This window comes from Oryctolagus cuniculus, chromosome 2, assembly GCF_964237555.1.
Source record: "Oryctolagus cuniculus chromosome 2, mOryCun1.1, whole genome shotgun sequence".
NCBI lineage: Eukaryota > Metazoa > Chordata > Mammalia > Lagomorpha > Leporidae > Oryctolagus > Oryctolagus cuniculus.
Window position 1 is genome coordinate 67,657,316 of NC_091433.1, and position 19,500 is coordinate 67,676,815.

At 38.5% G+C, this 19,500-nt stretch overlaps 1 protein-coding gene across 47 annotated transcripts in view; it reads right to left on the bottom strand.

The window, feature by feature from the left end:
- SORBS2 (sorbin and SH3 domain containing 2) overlaps nt 1–19,500 on the bottom strand; it is a 232,794-nt gene that overhangs the window by 85,109 nt on the left and 128,185 nt on the right. For 16 of the 47 annotated variants that reach the window (XM_070068384.1, XM_070068385.1, XM_070068380.1 and 13 more), the window contains 4 exons: nt 15,704–15,730; nt 15,349–15,473; nt 13,954–14,586; nt 2,414–2,449 (listed from right to left, as the gene is read on the bottom strand). In XM_070068384.1, coding sequence (XP_069924485.1) covers nt 2,414–2,449; nt 13,954–14,586; nt 15,349–15,473; nt 15,704–15,730 — 821 coding nt within the window. The remainder of the gene's footprint in view (nt 1–2,413; nt 2,450–13,953; nt 14,587–15,348; nt 15,474–15,703; nt 15,731–19,500) is intronic. The other 31 variants (XM_070068412.1, XM_070068414.1, XM_070068400.1 and 28 more) reach the window with 4 other exon arrangements.

Genomic DNA, 19,500 nt, shown 5'->3' on the forward strand with positions numbered 1-19,500 from the left:
CCATGCCTCTACGAAGGAGAACTGGACATTCAAAGAAATAGGAGGCACATACTTGCCCAGATGCTCCACAGCTAATGTGTACCTCTGATGAATGAGTTAAATCAAGTTTGATGGACCCATGTAAATATAATGTTAATGCTATTATTAGAATGTGTTATAATTAATGTTAAACACAGGACAATCTTTCTTATTAAACATGATTGGTGGCAGGCATTCGGTTAAGATACTGGTTATGACACTTGCATTCCATATTAGAATACATAGGTGATCTCTGACTTCTGATTCCAGGATTCTGCTAACATAGACCCTGGGAGGCAGTGATGGTGGTGTAAGTAACTGGGCTCCTCCCACCCACAGGGGAGACCTGGACTGAGTGCAGCACTGGCTGTTGGAGGTCTTGGGTAGTGCACCTGTGGATGGCAGCTCTGTTTCTCTGCCTCTCAAATCAATTAAATTAAAAGCCCCAATCAGGTTACTATATGACTAAATTTAGGGAGTTTTCTGTGAATCCTATTTTGATATTTTCAACAATATTGATTAAGGATTAAAACAAATAAACATTGGAAGTAGATTTACCCTTTTACCAGGTTAAAACAATCAGGATTTTACTAATAAAGTAATATCATTAGAATTTTAGAAAATACTTTCATAGCTAGAGTCAAATAATTATTAGAAAAAACATCTCATGGAGGAACCATGTTCAATTTTAAACCTATAATTGAAATTAATTTCATTACAGACAGCCTGTAAGACTGCATGTATAACTCAGGGTACTAAAGCATGTTGAAAACAGAAAACTGGACATTGTATTTTTAGTTAAAAGTCCTGATAATACTCCTTAAAGTTTTCAAATGCTAAGAACCATTTACAGCACAGTAAAACATGGAGCAACCCACATCTGATGAGCTCCTCCCCAGTGGCTGGCCACCTGCATCAAATGGGGCACTGTTGAGTGCCTTAGCCCTAGGAAATGAGGTTCCTTCAGTAGCCAGTCCCTGAATGGGACACGCCAATACAAAGTTTTACACCTAGGCATTGGATGAATACCAAATCCCGCTCAAAAAATACTTTTCTTATCTGTGATTGCAGCTTATTATAACATTACAGTATTTTTCTATGCATGAAATTATGACAGAGCATAGAAGCTACAAAGCACAAGTAAAATTTTATGCTTATCTGGAACTTCATCATAATATCAATTTTTGAAAAACATTTGTTTTATTTGCCTAAAGTTGCATGCATTTCAAATGGAAACCATTATCTATATATTATATGCAATTGAGAATCTGTAGCATAACATTTTAAAGCACTTAAGCCATTCATAAGTCATTTATTATATTATATATGAAAAACTATAGTATTATAAATAGAATATAATTATCGATATATAAAATTAAGAATATATTCATAAAAAGAATTCAACAAGATAGAGCTAAATTTTTGCAATGCTGATTATAAGTATTTGCAGCCTTCACTCCTTCATGAGGGATGAGTTCAAAAGATGCAGTTTGTAGTGAACAAGAGGAACTAGCATCATGCAGGCAGTGCTTATGAGAGACACAAGGATATATAAATTATTTACACAGTATGCATTAATATAAATGTTATCTACCAAATATTAATACTGTGTTAAAATTTTGGATTTTCCCTATAATCTAATCATAGCAGTACTATGATTCATGCTTATCTAAATTTCTGAGGTAACTTCTTATTAAGGCAAATCACTCTATAACTCATTAAGTACAGCAATATGATAAGCCATGGGTAAACCATCTGAGAGTAAGTGTAAGTAACTCCAGAGTGAATGAAGAGACAATGTGAAATTTGCAACCCTGCATAGACTTCTGAGGATGAGTGTAATGGCTTTCCCTGACAGACAGAATAGAATTGATTTAGTAATCAACACCTATGCAAATAAACAATATTGAGCTGCAAAACAAGAAGGCAGTCAACAGTTCAGCTCTTTATAAAAACTGATGGAGGCAAAGGAAAGAAGAAGAATTACATGAGTGGCAGCAGGGGTGGCTAAGGTGGTGCCATCTGTCACAGCAGACCTCTGACCCCAGGCTGGGGACGGCATCTCAGAACGGTCACTGGTGTTAGAGCTACCCATCTGCAGCTCAGCTAGAATGGCTGTGGAGGACTCGCTCTTGGAGTGGGAGCAGTCTGTTGTGAGAGAGCCCGTGTCCTGGCTCTGGATAAGGCTTTCAGGGGGTGGGAGAGGGAGTTCATCTAAACGATGGGAAAGGCTCTGGGGGTTACTCTGAAGTGGAGGGCCCAAATCATCAGGTGGAAGCAGGCTAAGTGACCTTGGGCTGGAGCCACTGCCTGACGAAAAAGTGGCTTGGCTAAGAGACACCATGGAAGAAGAGGCTTCTGGGGTGTTTTGTCTGGATATCTGTGAAGCATTTACCTCCAACACCTTGGCAGTTAAGTTCTGATCTCCAAGCTGAGTTTAAGGAAAAAATAATAAGAGAAACACATTATCCAATTAATAGAAACATCTTTTTTTTGTGCAATGTGGCAGAGAAAGCAGAGCATCAGTTTTATCTGCAAGCACTTGAAGGAAATACATTCAGGTGGATTAGGAGCCAACCACACAGTAGAGAAAAAGCAAGAAAAGATAAAGAAAAGGAAGCCAGTCAGTGTCTTTTGGAAACAAAATTAGTTTTCACACAGCACTGCAATGCAACTTTGGGTAGGAGAGGGGCTCGCGGGTATGGGTATAGTGACACTCTTTCCTCAGGGGTTGTAGTGTTTGTATTTGTGACAGTGAAAGGATTTCAGATATTGGTCAGAAAAATTAGCTTGACCTTCACTAGACAAATCGTCTAGCATACTCTTTCGCATTGCCTCCTCTCTGTCAAGTGTCCCCAAAGTAGAAAGCCATTTGCCTCCCTTATTTTCTGACTTACAGATGTAAATGTCGATTAAACCCCAAAGTATTAAGTGGAAAGGGTGTTATGCTTTCTTTCCACCCACTGAATCTGTTCTTGGATTTAACTGCAAAATACTAAAAGAACTGAATTTTACTTTTTAACTTAATGGCTTATTTATTTTTTTGAGAGAATACATTTTTAATTTACACTATGGGCAAAGGTTTAATGGTTCTACTAAATAAGAGTTCAACAAATAAAAAGTAAAAAGCACAGTCTAGCAGGAAAATAGGCAAAGGCTGTCAACAATAATCAAGTGAAGAGATGTTGAACTTCATTCAAATAAAGTAAATTTTTACATAATTACAAAACCATTAATGTTATGGAATTGAATTTTTAAAAAGTCCTAGCAGTGCAACAGAGGTACTCAAGTATGAAAATTAAGTGAAAATGAGAACCAGCCACTGATAATGGTTAGAATGAATCCTAATTGGTTAGAACTACTGTTGGTATTAATTTTAGGTAAAGGAGAAAGAAACTAGGGAAGAAATAAGGTTCCATGTACTTAAGGCCATGTACAACCCATGATGCTAACCATGGTGAAGAGATCATCCATAGATGCAGGAGGGTAGATGGCCCTTCTTAAAGTTTTCAGAGCCATCGCAGTTCAAATATGATGGTAAGATCCAACTCAACAGCAGTGACTGCAGATCTGAAGCTAATTTTCTCCCTTATTCTCCCCACTTTCCAGAACAGAGGTTTTTGTGGTGGTGTTTGAGGTGGTGTGACTTGTAAAATAGATGACTAGAAAAGTTATAGGGTATGAATACAAAGTTGGGGAATGAATTAATGTGAATGGAAATCTTAAAAACATTGCCTAGTGAAGATGTAAGTGGTACCATTTGGTGTTCTTGGCTAACTGCAATTTTCGTAGCAGATGATGTCATACAGGCTGTTGGCCTCATAAAAGTTACAAATAACTTTTTTCCCTCAGACTTTTAATTGAGTATTTCAAAAAATCCCCCATATAAAAAGTTCTCCTTGGGTCATAGATGCTTTAGAAGTCTGATGAAAGCCATTGATCTTTCTCTTAGGGAAAATGCACAATTGACATATACATAGCGTTCTGCATATCTTCAGAGGTTCAGATATTCTAAAGCACATCCTGATCTAACAGATTAAAAAGCTTTAACCCTGGATAAAAAAACAGATTTCCTTATCCTACTTTTATTTAATAATCCTTGCTGTTGTGTTGCTTAAACAGTCATTTAAATATAATACATCTAAAAAAGCATTTAGGACTTTAAAATTTCTAGAATAAACTGGCAGAAATCTTAGTTCACAGGAGCTTAAAATGTTTTAGTAGGAATGCATCCTTTTTATTAGTAAATATTATAATAATTTTATATTTTATTAAAGATAAAATAATAATAGTTATAATTTAATGTATTGAAATTTGGCTCAAGTCAGAACCGAATATAGTATAAAATAGCCTTTGGATAGTGTCAATGGAATTTCTCATAGCAATGCAGTTTCATTAAGGTAGCTTCCCTGGCACATGAATCTTTTAGATCTGCTTATGCTGGTGAAAATTCTGTTAAATAACATAAATCACACAACAACAGAATCTCTCTGCTCAAATGAAATTTTTTTCATTTTAAAAATGAAAATAAAGAATCTAAAGACCTTACTGCTCATGGGATTGATTTGTCCATATCCTCTGACCTGCTACATGTTAAAAGCTAGAACACATTCTTTCTGAAATCACCACTTTCATGGGTGATATGACCATCAGTTTGCTTGCTCAGCATTGTGTCTAGGAATGCTAGTCTTTATCCGATCATTTGTTCTTCCAAAGACAGTGTCCACAAAAATCAGAACTATTTCACCTTTTTAATTTCTCTCACCACTTTCTGACATGCTCATAATTTTATCTTTTAATGTGGATGCATTTGTGTGTGTGTGTGTGTGTGTGTGTGTGTGTAAAACCAATGAAATGCTTCTTGGTGAGTCACATCACACTTAAGTTTCTACAGATACAGCTAAGAAATTCAACCACCTATTGGTCATCCAAGAAAAAGCTTTGAAGTCTTGCTATAAAGATTTCAAATACTTCTTAGACTGCTTGGAGTCACATGACCCTGACCTCCACATTAGAGAAATGCCCACTCTATACAGAAGGAGAGAGAACAACACTATGTGAGGAGAGAATTAGGGAATGCATGACAAGGGGAAGAAGGAAGTCGTTCCTCAATATGGACTAACTTGAAATAGGAAAAAGGTAACTCTAAACAAGGGCATTCCCCCTTCAGCCAGTAACCTGCATTTTGTGGCAGACATGCCTGCAGAAAATCTCCCTAATTGTTTTATGTCTTCTCCTTCCCAAGACTACATAAGGTATTTGACTATAGGCCAAAGATCACTAACTTCTTGTGAGTATAATAAGCTACATGAAAAGGAGTTCAGAAACACCAGCTTTCTGGTGTATGGTGTACAAAGCAAAAGGCACAGCATGTAAACTGTAACCTACTTAATATTCCAAGAGAGACCACCTAGCTATTTGAAATAGCATGGAGTCTCTTGGTGCAGATGAATTCAACCCAGAATGCTAAGGAGAACCTGAGGATGAAGGTGCTCACTGATCAGGTTAGGACTCCCTAAGGAATGAAGGAGCAACGGCATTTGATGGAGGGTGAACTTCATAAGAAAAACTCGATTGGGTTGGATATGCCGACTGCAAACTCAAGTGCCTACCATGGGACTGGAATGTGAAAATCAAACCAAGTATCAGACAGCAGGGAATAATGAGAACTGCAGGAGAACTAAGAAATGTTCCCCCGAAGGCAGAACTGCTTTGTCTCTATCTCTTGACAATTTCAAAGTTAAAGGCACATTCTCTCTAAATTCACCAGTCATGGGTCTTATGACTGTAAAATAGATCATAAAGTAACTTAAAAAATAAAATTAACTCAGTGACAGCAATAACATATCTGTTGTTATAACTCCCAATCTTATTTTTTTTTTTTTACTCACTTGACACAGAAGGGAGAGGTGAAAAGTGGGAAGTTGGATCTAAGTGTGTAATGAAACTGGTATACAAAGAAGGAACACATGGTCCTGAACACGTAGTGAGCTGAGACTGATTTCTGTGTAACATTTAATGGAGCAAGAAAAGCTCTTGCATTCATAGAAAAATATAAGTGCCAAAAAATCCATACTGAACAAAATGTAAAAATTTAAATAATGACCAGCACCATGCCAAGTTGTATTGGAGCCCGAGGTAAAAACAAAAATTTGTCTGGGATTTTTAATGGAAGTAATTTCAAGAATAACAGTTTCAAAATCTGCTCTTTTTAAATCTGTTTTTCAGTGGAAAAGAGTGCTATTTTTGACAACTTCCACTTGACCAATGATGATTCTAAAAATTTTTCAGTTAACTTAAGATGAAGCAAGTGTATAGTAAATTCCGTTTCAGTATAAATAAGATATTTAGACCTAAAATGAAAGTTTTAATAAAATCTACATTTCAGCTTTCCAATACTTTTAAATTATTTAAGTGCTCTACAAAAAATGATGAAAATTTATAAAAACATACCTATGGGGGATATATTTCTCCTTCTGCCCCAGTCTTCAGTTGCTTGACATGGCACTGTGGTACAGGATCTTAATAGTTACCTCATTTCTCAAAAAACATGCAGAATATTTATAAAACGTTAAGTGAAGGGATTAGGATTTGGCAATTTTTTTGTTCTCTGTTTTTTGGTGGAGTTGACAGTAGTAAACTTGAAAAAGGTATCTAGGAAGAGGTTATATACAAAACAATCTAGGGCCAACACTGTGGCATAAAGCCACTGTCTGCAGTGCCAGCACCCCATATGGGTGCCAGTTCAGGACCTGGCTGCTCCTCTTCTGATGCAGCTCTCTGCTAAGGCCTGGGAAAACAGTAGAAGATGGCCCAAGTCTTTGGGCCCCTGCAACCAAGTGGGAAACCCGGAAGAAACTCCTGGCTCCTGGCTTCAGATTGGCACAGATCCAGCTGTTGCAGCCATTTGGGAACCAGCGGATGGAAGACCTCTCTCTCTCTCTTTCTCTCTCTCTGCCTCTGCCTCTCTGTAACTCTGGCTTTCAAATAAATAGATAAATCTTAAAAAAAAGAAAACAATCTTTGCCATTCATGCTTTGTCTTCTTGTATAATAGGCTGCTTCCGTTGTCACAGCCTTTCCTAAAGGGTGGAGAGGAAGTCGGGTTGACAGATGGATCTGTTCTAGACAACACTCTGTTTACTGGTTTTTTTTTTTTTTAGATTTATTTTATTTCTTTGAAAGACAGAGTTACATAGAGTGGCAGAGCCAGAGAAAGAGAGAGGTCTTCCATCTGCTGGTTCACTCCCCAAATGGCCTCAATGGCCTGAGCTAAGCTGATCCGAAGCCAGGAGACAGGAGCTTCCTCTGAGTCTCCCACATGGGTGCCGGGGCCCAAGCACCTGGGCCATCCTCTATTGCTTTCCCAGGCTATAGCAGAGAGCTGGATCGGAAGTGGAACAGTGGGTACTCGAACCAACAGCCCTATGAGAGGCTGGCACTGGCCGGGGCTTTAACCCACTGTACCACAGCACTGGCCCCACCCTGTTAATTGTTTAGCAGGGGGAATAACTGAACTAAATTGGCCAGATCTCCTTCCTGGGAATTTTAATGGTATGACACTGCCTGCCCCTGTCAGGTAGTTGTGGGATATCTAAATGCAAGGAACCAGAGAATGTCATGGAAATCCACAGGCAACTTGAAGTAACACGAGGGCAGAAACCAGGAAAAGAGAGACAGGGCAATGTGTTGCAGCTAAGACTGAGGGAGCCAGAGCCCCACCTTTGTCATTCTCCAGTTTCCTTGCTTGCCTTTCAATGATACAAGACTGTCCTATAACCTCATAAGAAAACCACCATTAGCCAGAGATCTTAGCAGCCACATAGTCTCCAACCAAGACCTGGGTGACAGGTGATTGCAAATAGTTACACAGATTTGAGCGCATTGACAAAATGTAGCATCTCAATCAGGGAAATGAATATTTCTACTGTCCTATCCATAATAGGAGTACAAGTTTGTGTCTGGAAAGGTGTCACATTTTAAGAAAACTGCAAAAAGACGGGGTTTAAGAGTAAGAATTTTTGAGAAAATAGAGACAGAACCTGTTGCTTGAGCTTTGGATCTAGAGTCAGGTAGTCACAGATAAGTTGTTTAATTTCCCTTGGCCTCAGGTTCCTCAAGTCTAAAATACAGACATTAATAAAGCCCATTGCCTAAAGTTTGTGAAAATTAAGGGAGATAGCATAAGCAAAGTATTTTGCATAGGGCCTGATGTGCTGCAATAGTTATTAACAAATGAGAGCCACTGAAAATAACTAAAATACTTGGAAGGCATAAATCAAAGAGCAGGGTAGGGAAAGGAACAATAATGCAAAAACCCCCATATAGAAACTTCATGTGGTTGATATGTAAAAATTAAGGAACAAGGATTATGAGTCAATATTACAAATTGCTTTTAACAATTGCCCAGGCAGTGAATTGCTGCCTCCTAATGTGTATCTCTCCATATACTGCTCTGAGTAGTAAGTGTCTTCTGGAAGAGGCTAGCAGGAGATGATGTAGGGGAATCCTAGGAGGTCTCCTAATTCTGACTGAGCTCCAAAATATTCACACACACACACACAATCAGATGGAGAAACTGCGAATGATCGCATCAACTAATAGCATAATGAATCCACACAAGAAGTTACGGGAGGGGGCAGGGAGGTGTTGCGGTGCCTTTTGTTAAGCTGTAGCTTGGGATACCTATATCCTTTATCAGAGTACCATTTCAAGTCCTGGCTACTCTGCTTCTGATGGAGCTTCCTGCTAATGTGCCCAGATGACAGCACAGATACTTGGGTCCCTGCCACCCATGGGGGACACCTGGATGGAGTCCCAGGCTCCTGGCTTCAACCTGGCCCAGCCCCAGATGTTGTGGGCATTTGGGGATATGAAAGACCTCTATTTCTGTCTCTCCCTCTCTGTGTCACTCTACCTCTCAAATTTCAATCTTAAAAAGAAGTTATGGGACATTGGTTGGCCACACTAGAACACATCCGTGATCGGGACTGGTATTGCCAGGAATGGTCCAGAAAGTACGAGTGCACTCTGCAGCTCTGCACCTTTTGTCACCCTCTCCTGCTTAGGCTTATTCATGACTCTGTCTCTCTTACCATCTACATATTGATTCTATGCAGCAAAAGAAATCAGTTTCCTCTTTTTCTACAAAACAATCATACTCCCTGAATTCCCAAGGCAATAGCAGCTGTGAAAGTGAGGTTTCAGCAAATGGTTAATTTTGTTGTTTCATTATAGAAGGACCAAGTTTATCTTCTTGAAGCAAAGGGCACAGGACTTAGAAATGTTGTAGAAAAGCAGAATGTAGCACTTCAGTGGCTTTTCAAAGCATCTGACTTATACCTTCATTATCTGACACTTGAGAATGTGACATTTTTAGCAATATTTGCATTGTAACAGAAAGATAGCATATCTCATTTCATGGTATCTCTATATACAAATTTTCAGGAGGTAAATTAAAGCATATATGGCCTATAAATTTTTTTTAAATTGTCCAATATGGAGAGAATTCTTGCCAGTAGCCTTTAGGCTTCTTTTTAAAATAAAGGTCAGATTTTTAATAACAAAATCAAACATGTAAATGAAACTTTAAAAACAGCAAAATCAGGGGCTGGCGTTGTGGCGCAGCAGGTTAACACCTTGGCCTGAAGTGCCAGCATCATATATGGGTGCTGGTTTGAGTCCCGGCTGCTCCATTTCTGATCCAGCTCTCTGCTATGGCCTGGGAAAGCGGTAGAAGATGGCCCAAGGACTTGGGCCCCTGCACCCATGTGGGAGACCCAGAAGAAGCTCCTGGCTCCTGGCTTTGGATCTTGTTGTGGCCAATTGGGGAGTGAACCATTGGATGGAAGACCTCTCTCTCTCTCTCTCTCTCTTTCTCTCTCTCTAACTCTAACTCTAACTCTGACTTTCAAATAAATAAAATAAATAAAATCTTTTCAAAAAACCCCAGCAAAATTGACTTTACAGTTTTTAGTGCAGAGTGCTTTTGTCTCTTGGGTCTGCTAATTTCTTGGAAGACTAATTCTTAATAATGCCTCATATTTGGCTGGTTCATGCTGTATAGCTTACAGCATTGCCATAATGTGGAAAATGAGTATTTAAAACAGAAAGGTCACCATTATGAGGGGCCATTATCTGGAAATTGAGACTGAAAAATGAAGTGTATCACAATAGTGAAGGTATGAAACAAAGTACATTTCATCAATGGAAGAACAGATTTAAAAATGCATTGCATACAACAAAGGAATATTACTCAGGCTTAAAAAAGAAAGAAATTCTACCAGCTGCTACACCATGGGTAAACCTGGAGACATCATGCTAAGGGAAAAAGCCAGTCACTGAAGCACGAATGTTGCATGAGTCTACTTATACAAGGTCTCTAAAACAGTCAAAGTCATAGAAGCAGAGAACATGGTGGTTGCCTGGGTTTGAGTGGGGAGGGGGGCAACATGGACTTGTTATTTAATGAGTATATAGTTCCATTAAGCAAGATGAATGTTTTCTACAGATCTTTTGTATAGTAGCATGCCTACAGTTAACATCAAAGTTTTGTTAAGAAGGTAGGTCTCATGTTAAAAATGCTCTTAAATTTTTGCTCTTAAAATTTTGCTTTAAAGACAAATAAAGTGACAATAGCTTTATGCTACTTTTCCACAAAGCACTGTTAATGATAATATACTGTCTCTCTTGAAACAAACTGCAAGTCTGATGAAATAATCTTTTATCCACCAGTGGAAAAAAGATGTAGTATTATTTAAAATAATATATATTTCAGTTTCCCTACTAGATGTATAATTTGGAAACATGATAAAAATTGAACATTTAATAACAGCTGTTACATGTTGAGGAATTACTGTGTAGCAGGCATATGTTAAACTTCTATGCATTATCTTACTCAGGCCCACAGCAACTTTAAGAGATGAATGCTATTATTATCCCCATTTTACAAAAAAAGATGAAAGAACTGAGACTCAGGGAGAATACCTTCATCATCTTATGCTAACCACACCTTGAAAATGCTGATTGCCAAGTGCAGGTCTCTCAGTCTTCAACATACTCCAAGAAAGTCCCCCTTCCCACTTCTAAGTCAGTGGTAAACTTTCAGATCTCTTCTTACACTTACGCTCTCTGCAGCATTGGCACGGTTAGCAATCCTCTTTCTGCCATACATTTTCCGTAGCTGGCTGTAGGGATGTCATATTTCCTGGATTTCCTCCTCCCTTAGAGAGTACTGATTCCAGGTTTCTTTGCTGGGTCTTCCTCTAAATGCCATGATTTGCTTGGGCTCAGCTCTTGGGGGTGTCCTCGGATTTCTCTATACTCCCTCCTCGGTGACCTCACTCAGTTTCTTGACTACAGAAACCATCTAGAAGACGATGCTTTTCTCTCCATCTTGGACCTTTCCCCTGAATCCAGACTTCCATATCCTACTGCATACTTGACCTCTCCACATGGGCATCTCAAACTTCTCGTGTCCCCAAACTGCTCCACCCATGGCTGTCCAGTCTCTGCTGATGGCAATTCCATCTTCCCAGCTGGCGTCAACCTTGACTCTTCTCCTTCCCCCACATCCCACATGCAATCTGCCAGCAAGTCCTACTTGGTGTCCTTTCGAGATATATTCACACCATCTGATTTCTCACCGCCTCCATTACTTCCACCCTGATTTGAAGCATCATCATTTCTCACCAAAATTATTCCAGAGTTTCCTAACTGGTGTGCTGCTCTAATCTCTGTCCCACAGTAATCTGTTCTTAGACGCCAGCATAATTCACTTGGAATAGTGGTAGCCTCAACATTCTCCAATGACTCCCATTTTTCTTGAGAGTGAAAGCCAAAATTTTTGTAAGGGCTTACAAGGACTTCTGCCATCCGGCCTCTGTTACCTCCAGCATCCCCTCTGCTCCTCGATACCTTGCTTACTTTCTCTCCTTCCTCACTGGGTTCCTTGTTGTCCCTCAAAGAGCCCCAGAATGCATCAGTCTTAATTAAAGCCTCAACACTAGGTGTTTCCTCTGTCTGGAGTGGTCTTCTTCTCTTCAAAGATGACCTATCTGACTTTTGAACTTGGCATCTGCTCCCTAAGTCTCTGCTTAGCATGGCAGAACCTAATTTCCATAGAGTAAGTTCCTTCTAATGTATGGAATTTTACTTAATTTTTATTAATGTTTGCCCCTTCCAAATACACCTACAGCAGTTTAAGTATAAATGGTTTCAGATCCAACTCTGGGTTTACGGCAGACTTGACATAAATAAATAATTATTTGCTAAATGACTCAAAGTGATATGGTCTTAAATTTTAACTTTCAGGTCATACTGATACTCTGGGGATTGTATAATTAAACCAGTGGTATCTGCTCAGCCTGGATTGTAACAAAGCTATGGAAAAGGATGGTTGTTATCGAAGTTATTCTTTGAAACAAAATAAAGTCATTTTGAAGAAATGAAGCCACTTGGGCTACGTTCCTCTAAGTCCTCCTATCACTGCCTCCCAGAGAGGCACATCCTGGTGCACAGGTAAGTCTGCTCTTGACTGTGCTTCCTCAGAACGTACAGGCTCCTGAATCCCACGTAGGTGTGTCTGGCACATCCCCCATTATGCCACGGCCCCATGTCTCCATTTCACAGTGAGAGGTGGCGCGGTGGTTCAGAGGATGAGCTGTCCACCAGACTGCCTGCATTTCCGTCCTGGCTTTGCTCCTTAATGGCTGGATGACCCTGGGGGAAGTAACTTATTTATTATTACAGTGACAATAATAGGATTGTGAAAATTAATAATATAGATAAGTGTGGGAAGTGCCTGTATATAGCAAAATCATAAAATTTGTTAGTTGCTTTTATTGTCATTATTGTTATTTATAGAGGTTCTCAGAAGATATCACCTTACATGAAGAAAAATGCTCTGCTGAGTGAATTTTGCATATTATGATTTGCTGATAAAGAAAATACTTTAGTAGAGATATGAAAACACCTGCTTGCTTTTGTAATTATCCTTATTTAAGGTTTCTACTTCATGAATGGGGGTGGAGATCTTCGTGTTAATCAGATATCTGTTAAAGATTTTCTACAGTTTAAAAAGACATCTCTTCAAGGTGGTCTTTAGTAAGAACTCAGCTAGAGGATATGATAGTATACAAATTATTTATTTAGGCACTAGCATTTTTCATACTACCAGTATTGCTGTTGCTACCAGTATTTTATCTTTTATTAATGGCTATCATTTATTGAATGCTTGCTGTGTCCCAAGTAATTTACTTTTAATAGCTCACCAGTCCTTACTGCAGCATCTGAATTAAAGATGAATGCTCTCATTTCAGTTTTTAATTCAGATGCAAAGAGAAGTAAAGTTGGATGCCCCATCACAAAGTCAGTGGTGGAGACTGGGTTAAAATCTATAGTTTATCCTTAGAGTTCCCAGTGAGATGATAAATTGATCAAGTTTCTGTGAAAATGAATGTTGAGCTACGAAGTGTCATATAATACTTGAAATTAAGATAATGTTACCTGGCAGAAAGAATTATTGGCTGTTATTTAATAGGTTTTTTTACACATAAATAAAAAATCTAGGAATGAAAAGTTTTTACAAGAAAAATATTTCTTTGAACCTTAGCAGTATTTTAAGCACTAAAGTGGCTTACAGGGCCTTAAGTGATATCTGACTTACCAATGGTTACTAATAAAATCTAAAAAGAATAAACTTTTAGAACATGATTTCTGTATAAAATGTGCATTGATCTATATCAACTAAATAAAGGAATATACATATTTGGATTAAAAGATAACTTAAAATAAACTGATGAATTTAGTAGGTGGTTTCTTTCTCCTTTCCCTTCCTTGGAAACTAATAAAGCATTTCATTCTATAAGAAGCCCAAAAACAAGCAAGTTAGCCTCTCTGGGCCACGTGTGAGAAGACACTGGGAAGCGTAATGTACCACGTGGCAGTCTGAGGACTGAGCGGCCACAGCAGGTGCAGGCTTGTGTCTCTCGGGCCGAACAGGTATCTTTGCAGACTCTGCAGGAAGCTCAGGTCGCTGACTGTGGCTTTCAGGGTTGTTTCCTGAAAGCGGAGCTATGTGAATGGAAAGAGATGCTGTGTGTGTCTCAGGCACTGGGTTAGGGGGCGGTGAGCAAGGTGTTTTGAGAAATGATGGGACTTCAACAGGTTTGGGGCACGGTGGGGTGGTGAAGGGGAAAGGACTTCCTGGATTCTGGTTATGGGTTAGTTTCAAGGTAGAAATTCTCCGAGTCTGAGAATCTTGCGTGTAGTCCTCTAGTAGAAATGGTGCAGGATTTGTGTCAGAAGCTGCTGGTGGCGGATGACTGATTTTTTGTGTATAAGATACGGTTGTGTTAGACTCCTCGGAATAGACAATTGTTTCGCTGGAGTCTTCGTTAGCATACATGGCTGCCTGGACAGGTTTCCTGTTAATAAGGTCTTCAGTAGAGGAGGGAATTAGTGTGTTAGTCACTGATTGCTCTAAAAGGTCACCCTGTGTGTCATTGATTATGGAGGCACTACAGAAGTGGTTTTTTTGGGCTGGGGGAGGGGGTGCCTGGATTGTCAACTGCAGCCAGAGAAAGAAGTAATGTTGAAGGAAAAACAGAGAAAGTTAAAGTTAGTCATGAAAGAAACCAGGTCAACCATGCCCTCACAGAAGGTAGAGCAATATCATACCCTCTTATTTGCTCTGCATTTGGCTGGCTACATCGAAGGAATATTTTCCTTCTATTTAGAATGTATTTTAATTTATTATCAGAAGTTGCCCTCAGGGGAGCAGCTGTTTCTCTAGAGTATACATTATAAAGTTTGTCTCCATCTACATTCTTGATATACTCAAAGTGAGCATATGTTCTTTCTGTATATTTTTAGATCTTGCAGAATATAAGTATATGGCTCATTTGGTTACATTGTTTTGTAACATTTTTTCATGCTTGTGGCACAATTTTACTAATGTCTCTAACACAGAATCTCTTTAGTTAACATAATGTACAGTTGCAGAACTCATATTTATTGAATATATAATGTATTGTTGACCTCATAATTTTGAAATCCAAAGCATTGGCCAGCTGTCAGCTTTTTAAGAGTTACAATATGTCCTAAGCATCATGTTGGAAACTGACCTATTTTTATGCGCTTAATCAGGGGAAAAAAAAAGACACCTGTTTTGAACTTGAAGCTTATCCTTTGTGTTGTAATACAAATGCAAAAGCCACACATTACAAATAAAAACATGTTTCAAAATTTGCACACCGGAAACAGGCTCTAAAATCATAGTCTAATAACCACACGTTAAGATCGCACAATAGACAGGAGTGTGCAGGATTACCTGAGTTGGAGATTTTTTTTCTTGGAGGTTTGGTCGAACGCTCCTAAAACCTTTTGCTGCAAGAGAGGAATATGTAGCATCTCCGTTCAGTGTCTCTTGATTTCGATCATTGTAAGTTCTCCAAGCTTTTATTAAGGGAAAACAAATTGGATACAAAAATATCTACGTTCACTTACACTTTTTCACATAATTTATTGTTTAATTCTAAAATTGAAGTGTAGTTGCTAGACATTAATTTTAATATGCATAACAGTATATGAAATTTAAGCTTAACTTGAAGCCAACAGTGTGACTATGAACATGTTGAACATTCACACAACAAAAGCAATAGTTTTTCAGAATATCTTTTCTGTACCTGAATCAGGTGAATGAGAATCACGTCCTGAAAGAAAAAAAAGTTGAAATTAAAACTACAGTGAAATAAATGATCTATCCAGTAATAATCACCTTGCATTATTTTTGCAAATGTCATTTTAACCCTAAAACTGAGCATATCAAGCTTACACATGGGAGGTTTGTCCATTTATTTTTCCCCCAATTAGAAAGTCATTTATTAAATATTTATAATATATGATTAACACATATATCAAACACTGATTTTTCCCCTCAATAATATTGCAATCATTTAACTTTAATCATCATATTGCTCAATACAGATAAATGAACTTCTAAATATCAAATTAAAGGATCAAAAGTGATCTGATTTATAAATAATGAATATTTCTCCTAGCATTAAATGAAACCACTTGATCCTGTTAGTCAATGTCCTGCTGTCACTGAACATATTTATCTCATAAGTTAAATAGAATCCAAATTTTTTTGTAGTTTGCCTTTTTTTTTTACTTTAGGAAATCATAAACATGACTACCATATTATGTGATGTTTGCAAATTATTCTGTAGACCTTGAGTTTTTTTCTTATTGACATTTAAAGGCATTTTATATTCAAATATGAAGAAGTAGTTAGCAAATCATTCCATTGTCTTTCAGCTAGTAAGCTGCGGAAAACAAATTTTGGTATTATTAAATTACCTTTGGTAATACAACTCAGTAATATAGTCATCATCATTTTTATTGGAATGGTATGCTCAAGAATCTTCTATAGATAATTTGAGGTGGTCAAGTTGTATTATCACATGGTTTGCTCCATTTAGACTGACAAAGCCTGGACTTTGGAAAGGCCCCTGGGGTTCATTTAGCCTAAACTGCTGTCCACTTTCTACATGTCTTCTACATGTCCCCTGATATCATTTTTAATTGCTTCAATACCTAGTGGAAAATGATTCTTATATGTTAAAGCACTCTTCACTTGCCTTATACTTCAGGAATAGTTATTTTGAAGTCTGAACCCATGAATTTGGAATAATAAAAGTGTATTGAGAAATATGTTTGATTTTTAGATAAATTGGTTGATATGGATTCTTTCCAAATCAAAGGAAGAAAAACAAATGTGAACCAGCTTAGGTACATCAGAGTGACTCCAGCATGGGTGAGTTATAGAAGACTAATAGGTTCTCATCCTAGAATAGGGAATAGAATATTCTCATCCTGAGAATAGGGAATTTACTTTACTCTTGGTTTAAATGGAATTGAGATCAGAAGGTTGGGTGTGTAGTATGTGCTGGGAGGGAGGGAGGGAACAGGAGCTATCTGCATGGGGGTGCAAGGGGTGCAGGTAGGAAGAAGAGGATGTACTGAGCAGGTTTGAAGGAAACTTGAACAACGCCCTTTAATGTATAGTTTGTAGGAGGGCAGCTTTGTTCATACGGGTGACCACACTGGGGATTATAGAATCTCCAAAAGGGGCAGGCGCTGTGGCTCACTAGGCTAATCCTCTGCTTTGCGGCGCCGGCACACCGGGTTCTAGTCCCGGTCGGGGTGCCAGATTCTGTCCCGGTTGCCCCTCTTCCAGGCCAGCTCTCTGCTGTGGCCAGGGAGTGCAGTGGAGGATGGCCCAAGTGCTTGGGCCCTGCACCCCATAGGAGACCAGGAGAAGTACCTGGCTCCTGCCATCGGATCAGCACGGTGCGCCGGCCGCGGCGCCCATTGGAGGGTGAACCAGCGGCAAAGGAAGCCCTTTCTCTCTGTCTCTCTCTCTCTCATTGTCCACTCTGCCTGTCAAAAAAAAAAAAAAAAAAAAAAATCTCCAAAAGGTGAATCACTTGGCTCAAGAATGGACCCCTCCCTGGGATGCTGGGCTGAGGGATTTCCAGAGGAACTTGCTCATCGTTTGTAGAATTCAGAGAAAAGAGAAAAGTGGTCATGAATCAAAACTTCTGGATGGACTAGTATTACCTTTGGTAAAACAACTCAGTAATATAATCATCATCATTTTTATTGGAATTGGAAATGTAATGAAGCTTACATTGATGATTAAAGTCTACTTTTGAGTAGGTGGCTCTTTAAAGATTCTGACGAGTACAACAATTCAGACTCTAAAATAAATCCATTTGTAGGGATTTTAAAAACTTGGTCTTGATTTGCTTTTTTATTACAGCCTTTAGAGGCAGGCACTGAGAGACAGATAGCTTCCCACAGGGATACCCTTCCTCATAGTCCTGCTTTTATTTGATTTCTGCTAGGAAAACTTGTGAAAGGGAAGATGTGTGTGGTTTGAAGCAGATAACAGAAAGTACCCCAGTTCCACATCAAGTAAAGAGAAGATCATTACAAAAACAAAAATTCAGCAGATGGATGGGGAAAATGGTTTTGCCCCAAATCTTGAACATTATTGACAATCATTTGATTGTGAAAAGACAAGAGTAGGACTCTAGGCATCCGAGTCCTTAGTTTCCAGTGCTGTTTGATCCACAGTCATTGTTCCCCTGAAAACGTGAGAATGAACACATAGGATGGTTTACCATTCCCCTGGCTGTTTTGGATGTGAACATAAATAGGATCTTTGAGTACTAAGAACTCTAAACGCTCTTGACAAGTACAATGAGCTCTCCCTGTGTCTAGGCACAAGTTGGTGAGTATCTGTCAAAAATGTTCAGGATACTCTTGGCTTGGTGTCAGGGATTGGACTGGGTGCCTCAAAACTTCTTTCCAACTTTATGATTCTAACATCACAGTTGTTATGTGGCTATTTCTGATCCCTAGCTTCCATATCATAATCTCCGCTCTCAGGGTTTATATAAATTTCTTTTAACTGTTATACTATATTGACACCATCATCTATATTTTTCTTGAAAATAATTTTAATTCTTATAACTTGTTTCAAGTTCAAGTGCCTTGCAAGAATTTATTTAAGTCCATTAATTAAATGCAAGTAAACTAATTGAGCGCCTAGTGTGTTTCTAAGTACTGCAGTAGGCCTTTCCAGGAATTTCCTTCATTAACCTTCATTTAATTCTGACAATCCTTGTGAGCTTGGAAACTGATTAAGTTCTCAGTGAGGTAGGAACGTTACAACCAAATTCTGTTTCTTTTTTTTAAGAAGAAAACTTGAGGTATGGCAGACTTATTTTCTTAAGGGCATAAAACAGGCAGGTTTTGGCAAGCTCCTATCTCTAATGCAGTGATTCCTATGTTGCAGCCAATCACCCTGAGCCACGTTCACTGGCACTGCCAAGTATTTCTGTGGAATAAAGTGAACTTCGATTGTTTCTTTATAGTCATGGTGTTGGTTCTAGCTCAGGTTTCAGATATCAGCATATGCTGTGATGAATTGTCCAAAGGGACTTCTAGTAAAAGGGAAAGAAAGATTGCTGATTGGGGGACCAATAATTGCTGGCTTCTATTGACTTTCTGGGCTAGGAGGGGAGCAAAAGAGACTTAGAATCTTTTATGGAAGTTGTCTCATCTTTATGTAAAAGCTGTTGCATTTCAGTAATATCAAATTCAATAAATATTTGTTAATTCCTTTTTGATTCATGTAAGTTTTGATTCAAGTAAGTTCTTATATGATTCAAGTAAGTCTTTATGAAAGCTAGTACAGAAAAGGCATAAAAGATGATGATTTCTTTCCTTAAAATGTAATTAAACCTTCTTTGAAAATTATCTCTTCTGGGTCTAATTGACACAAGAGGTTTGTTTCTAAAGTCACAAGTAAATCCAAAATTCAGGAGATTTCATTCTCTAGAAATCTTACTCCAGTGATGTAAGATGTCAGATAGCCCAGAGCTATTACATACTCTTGCTACTGAAGAAT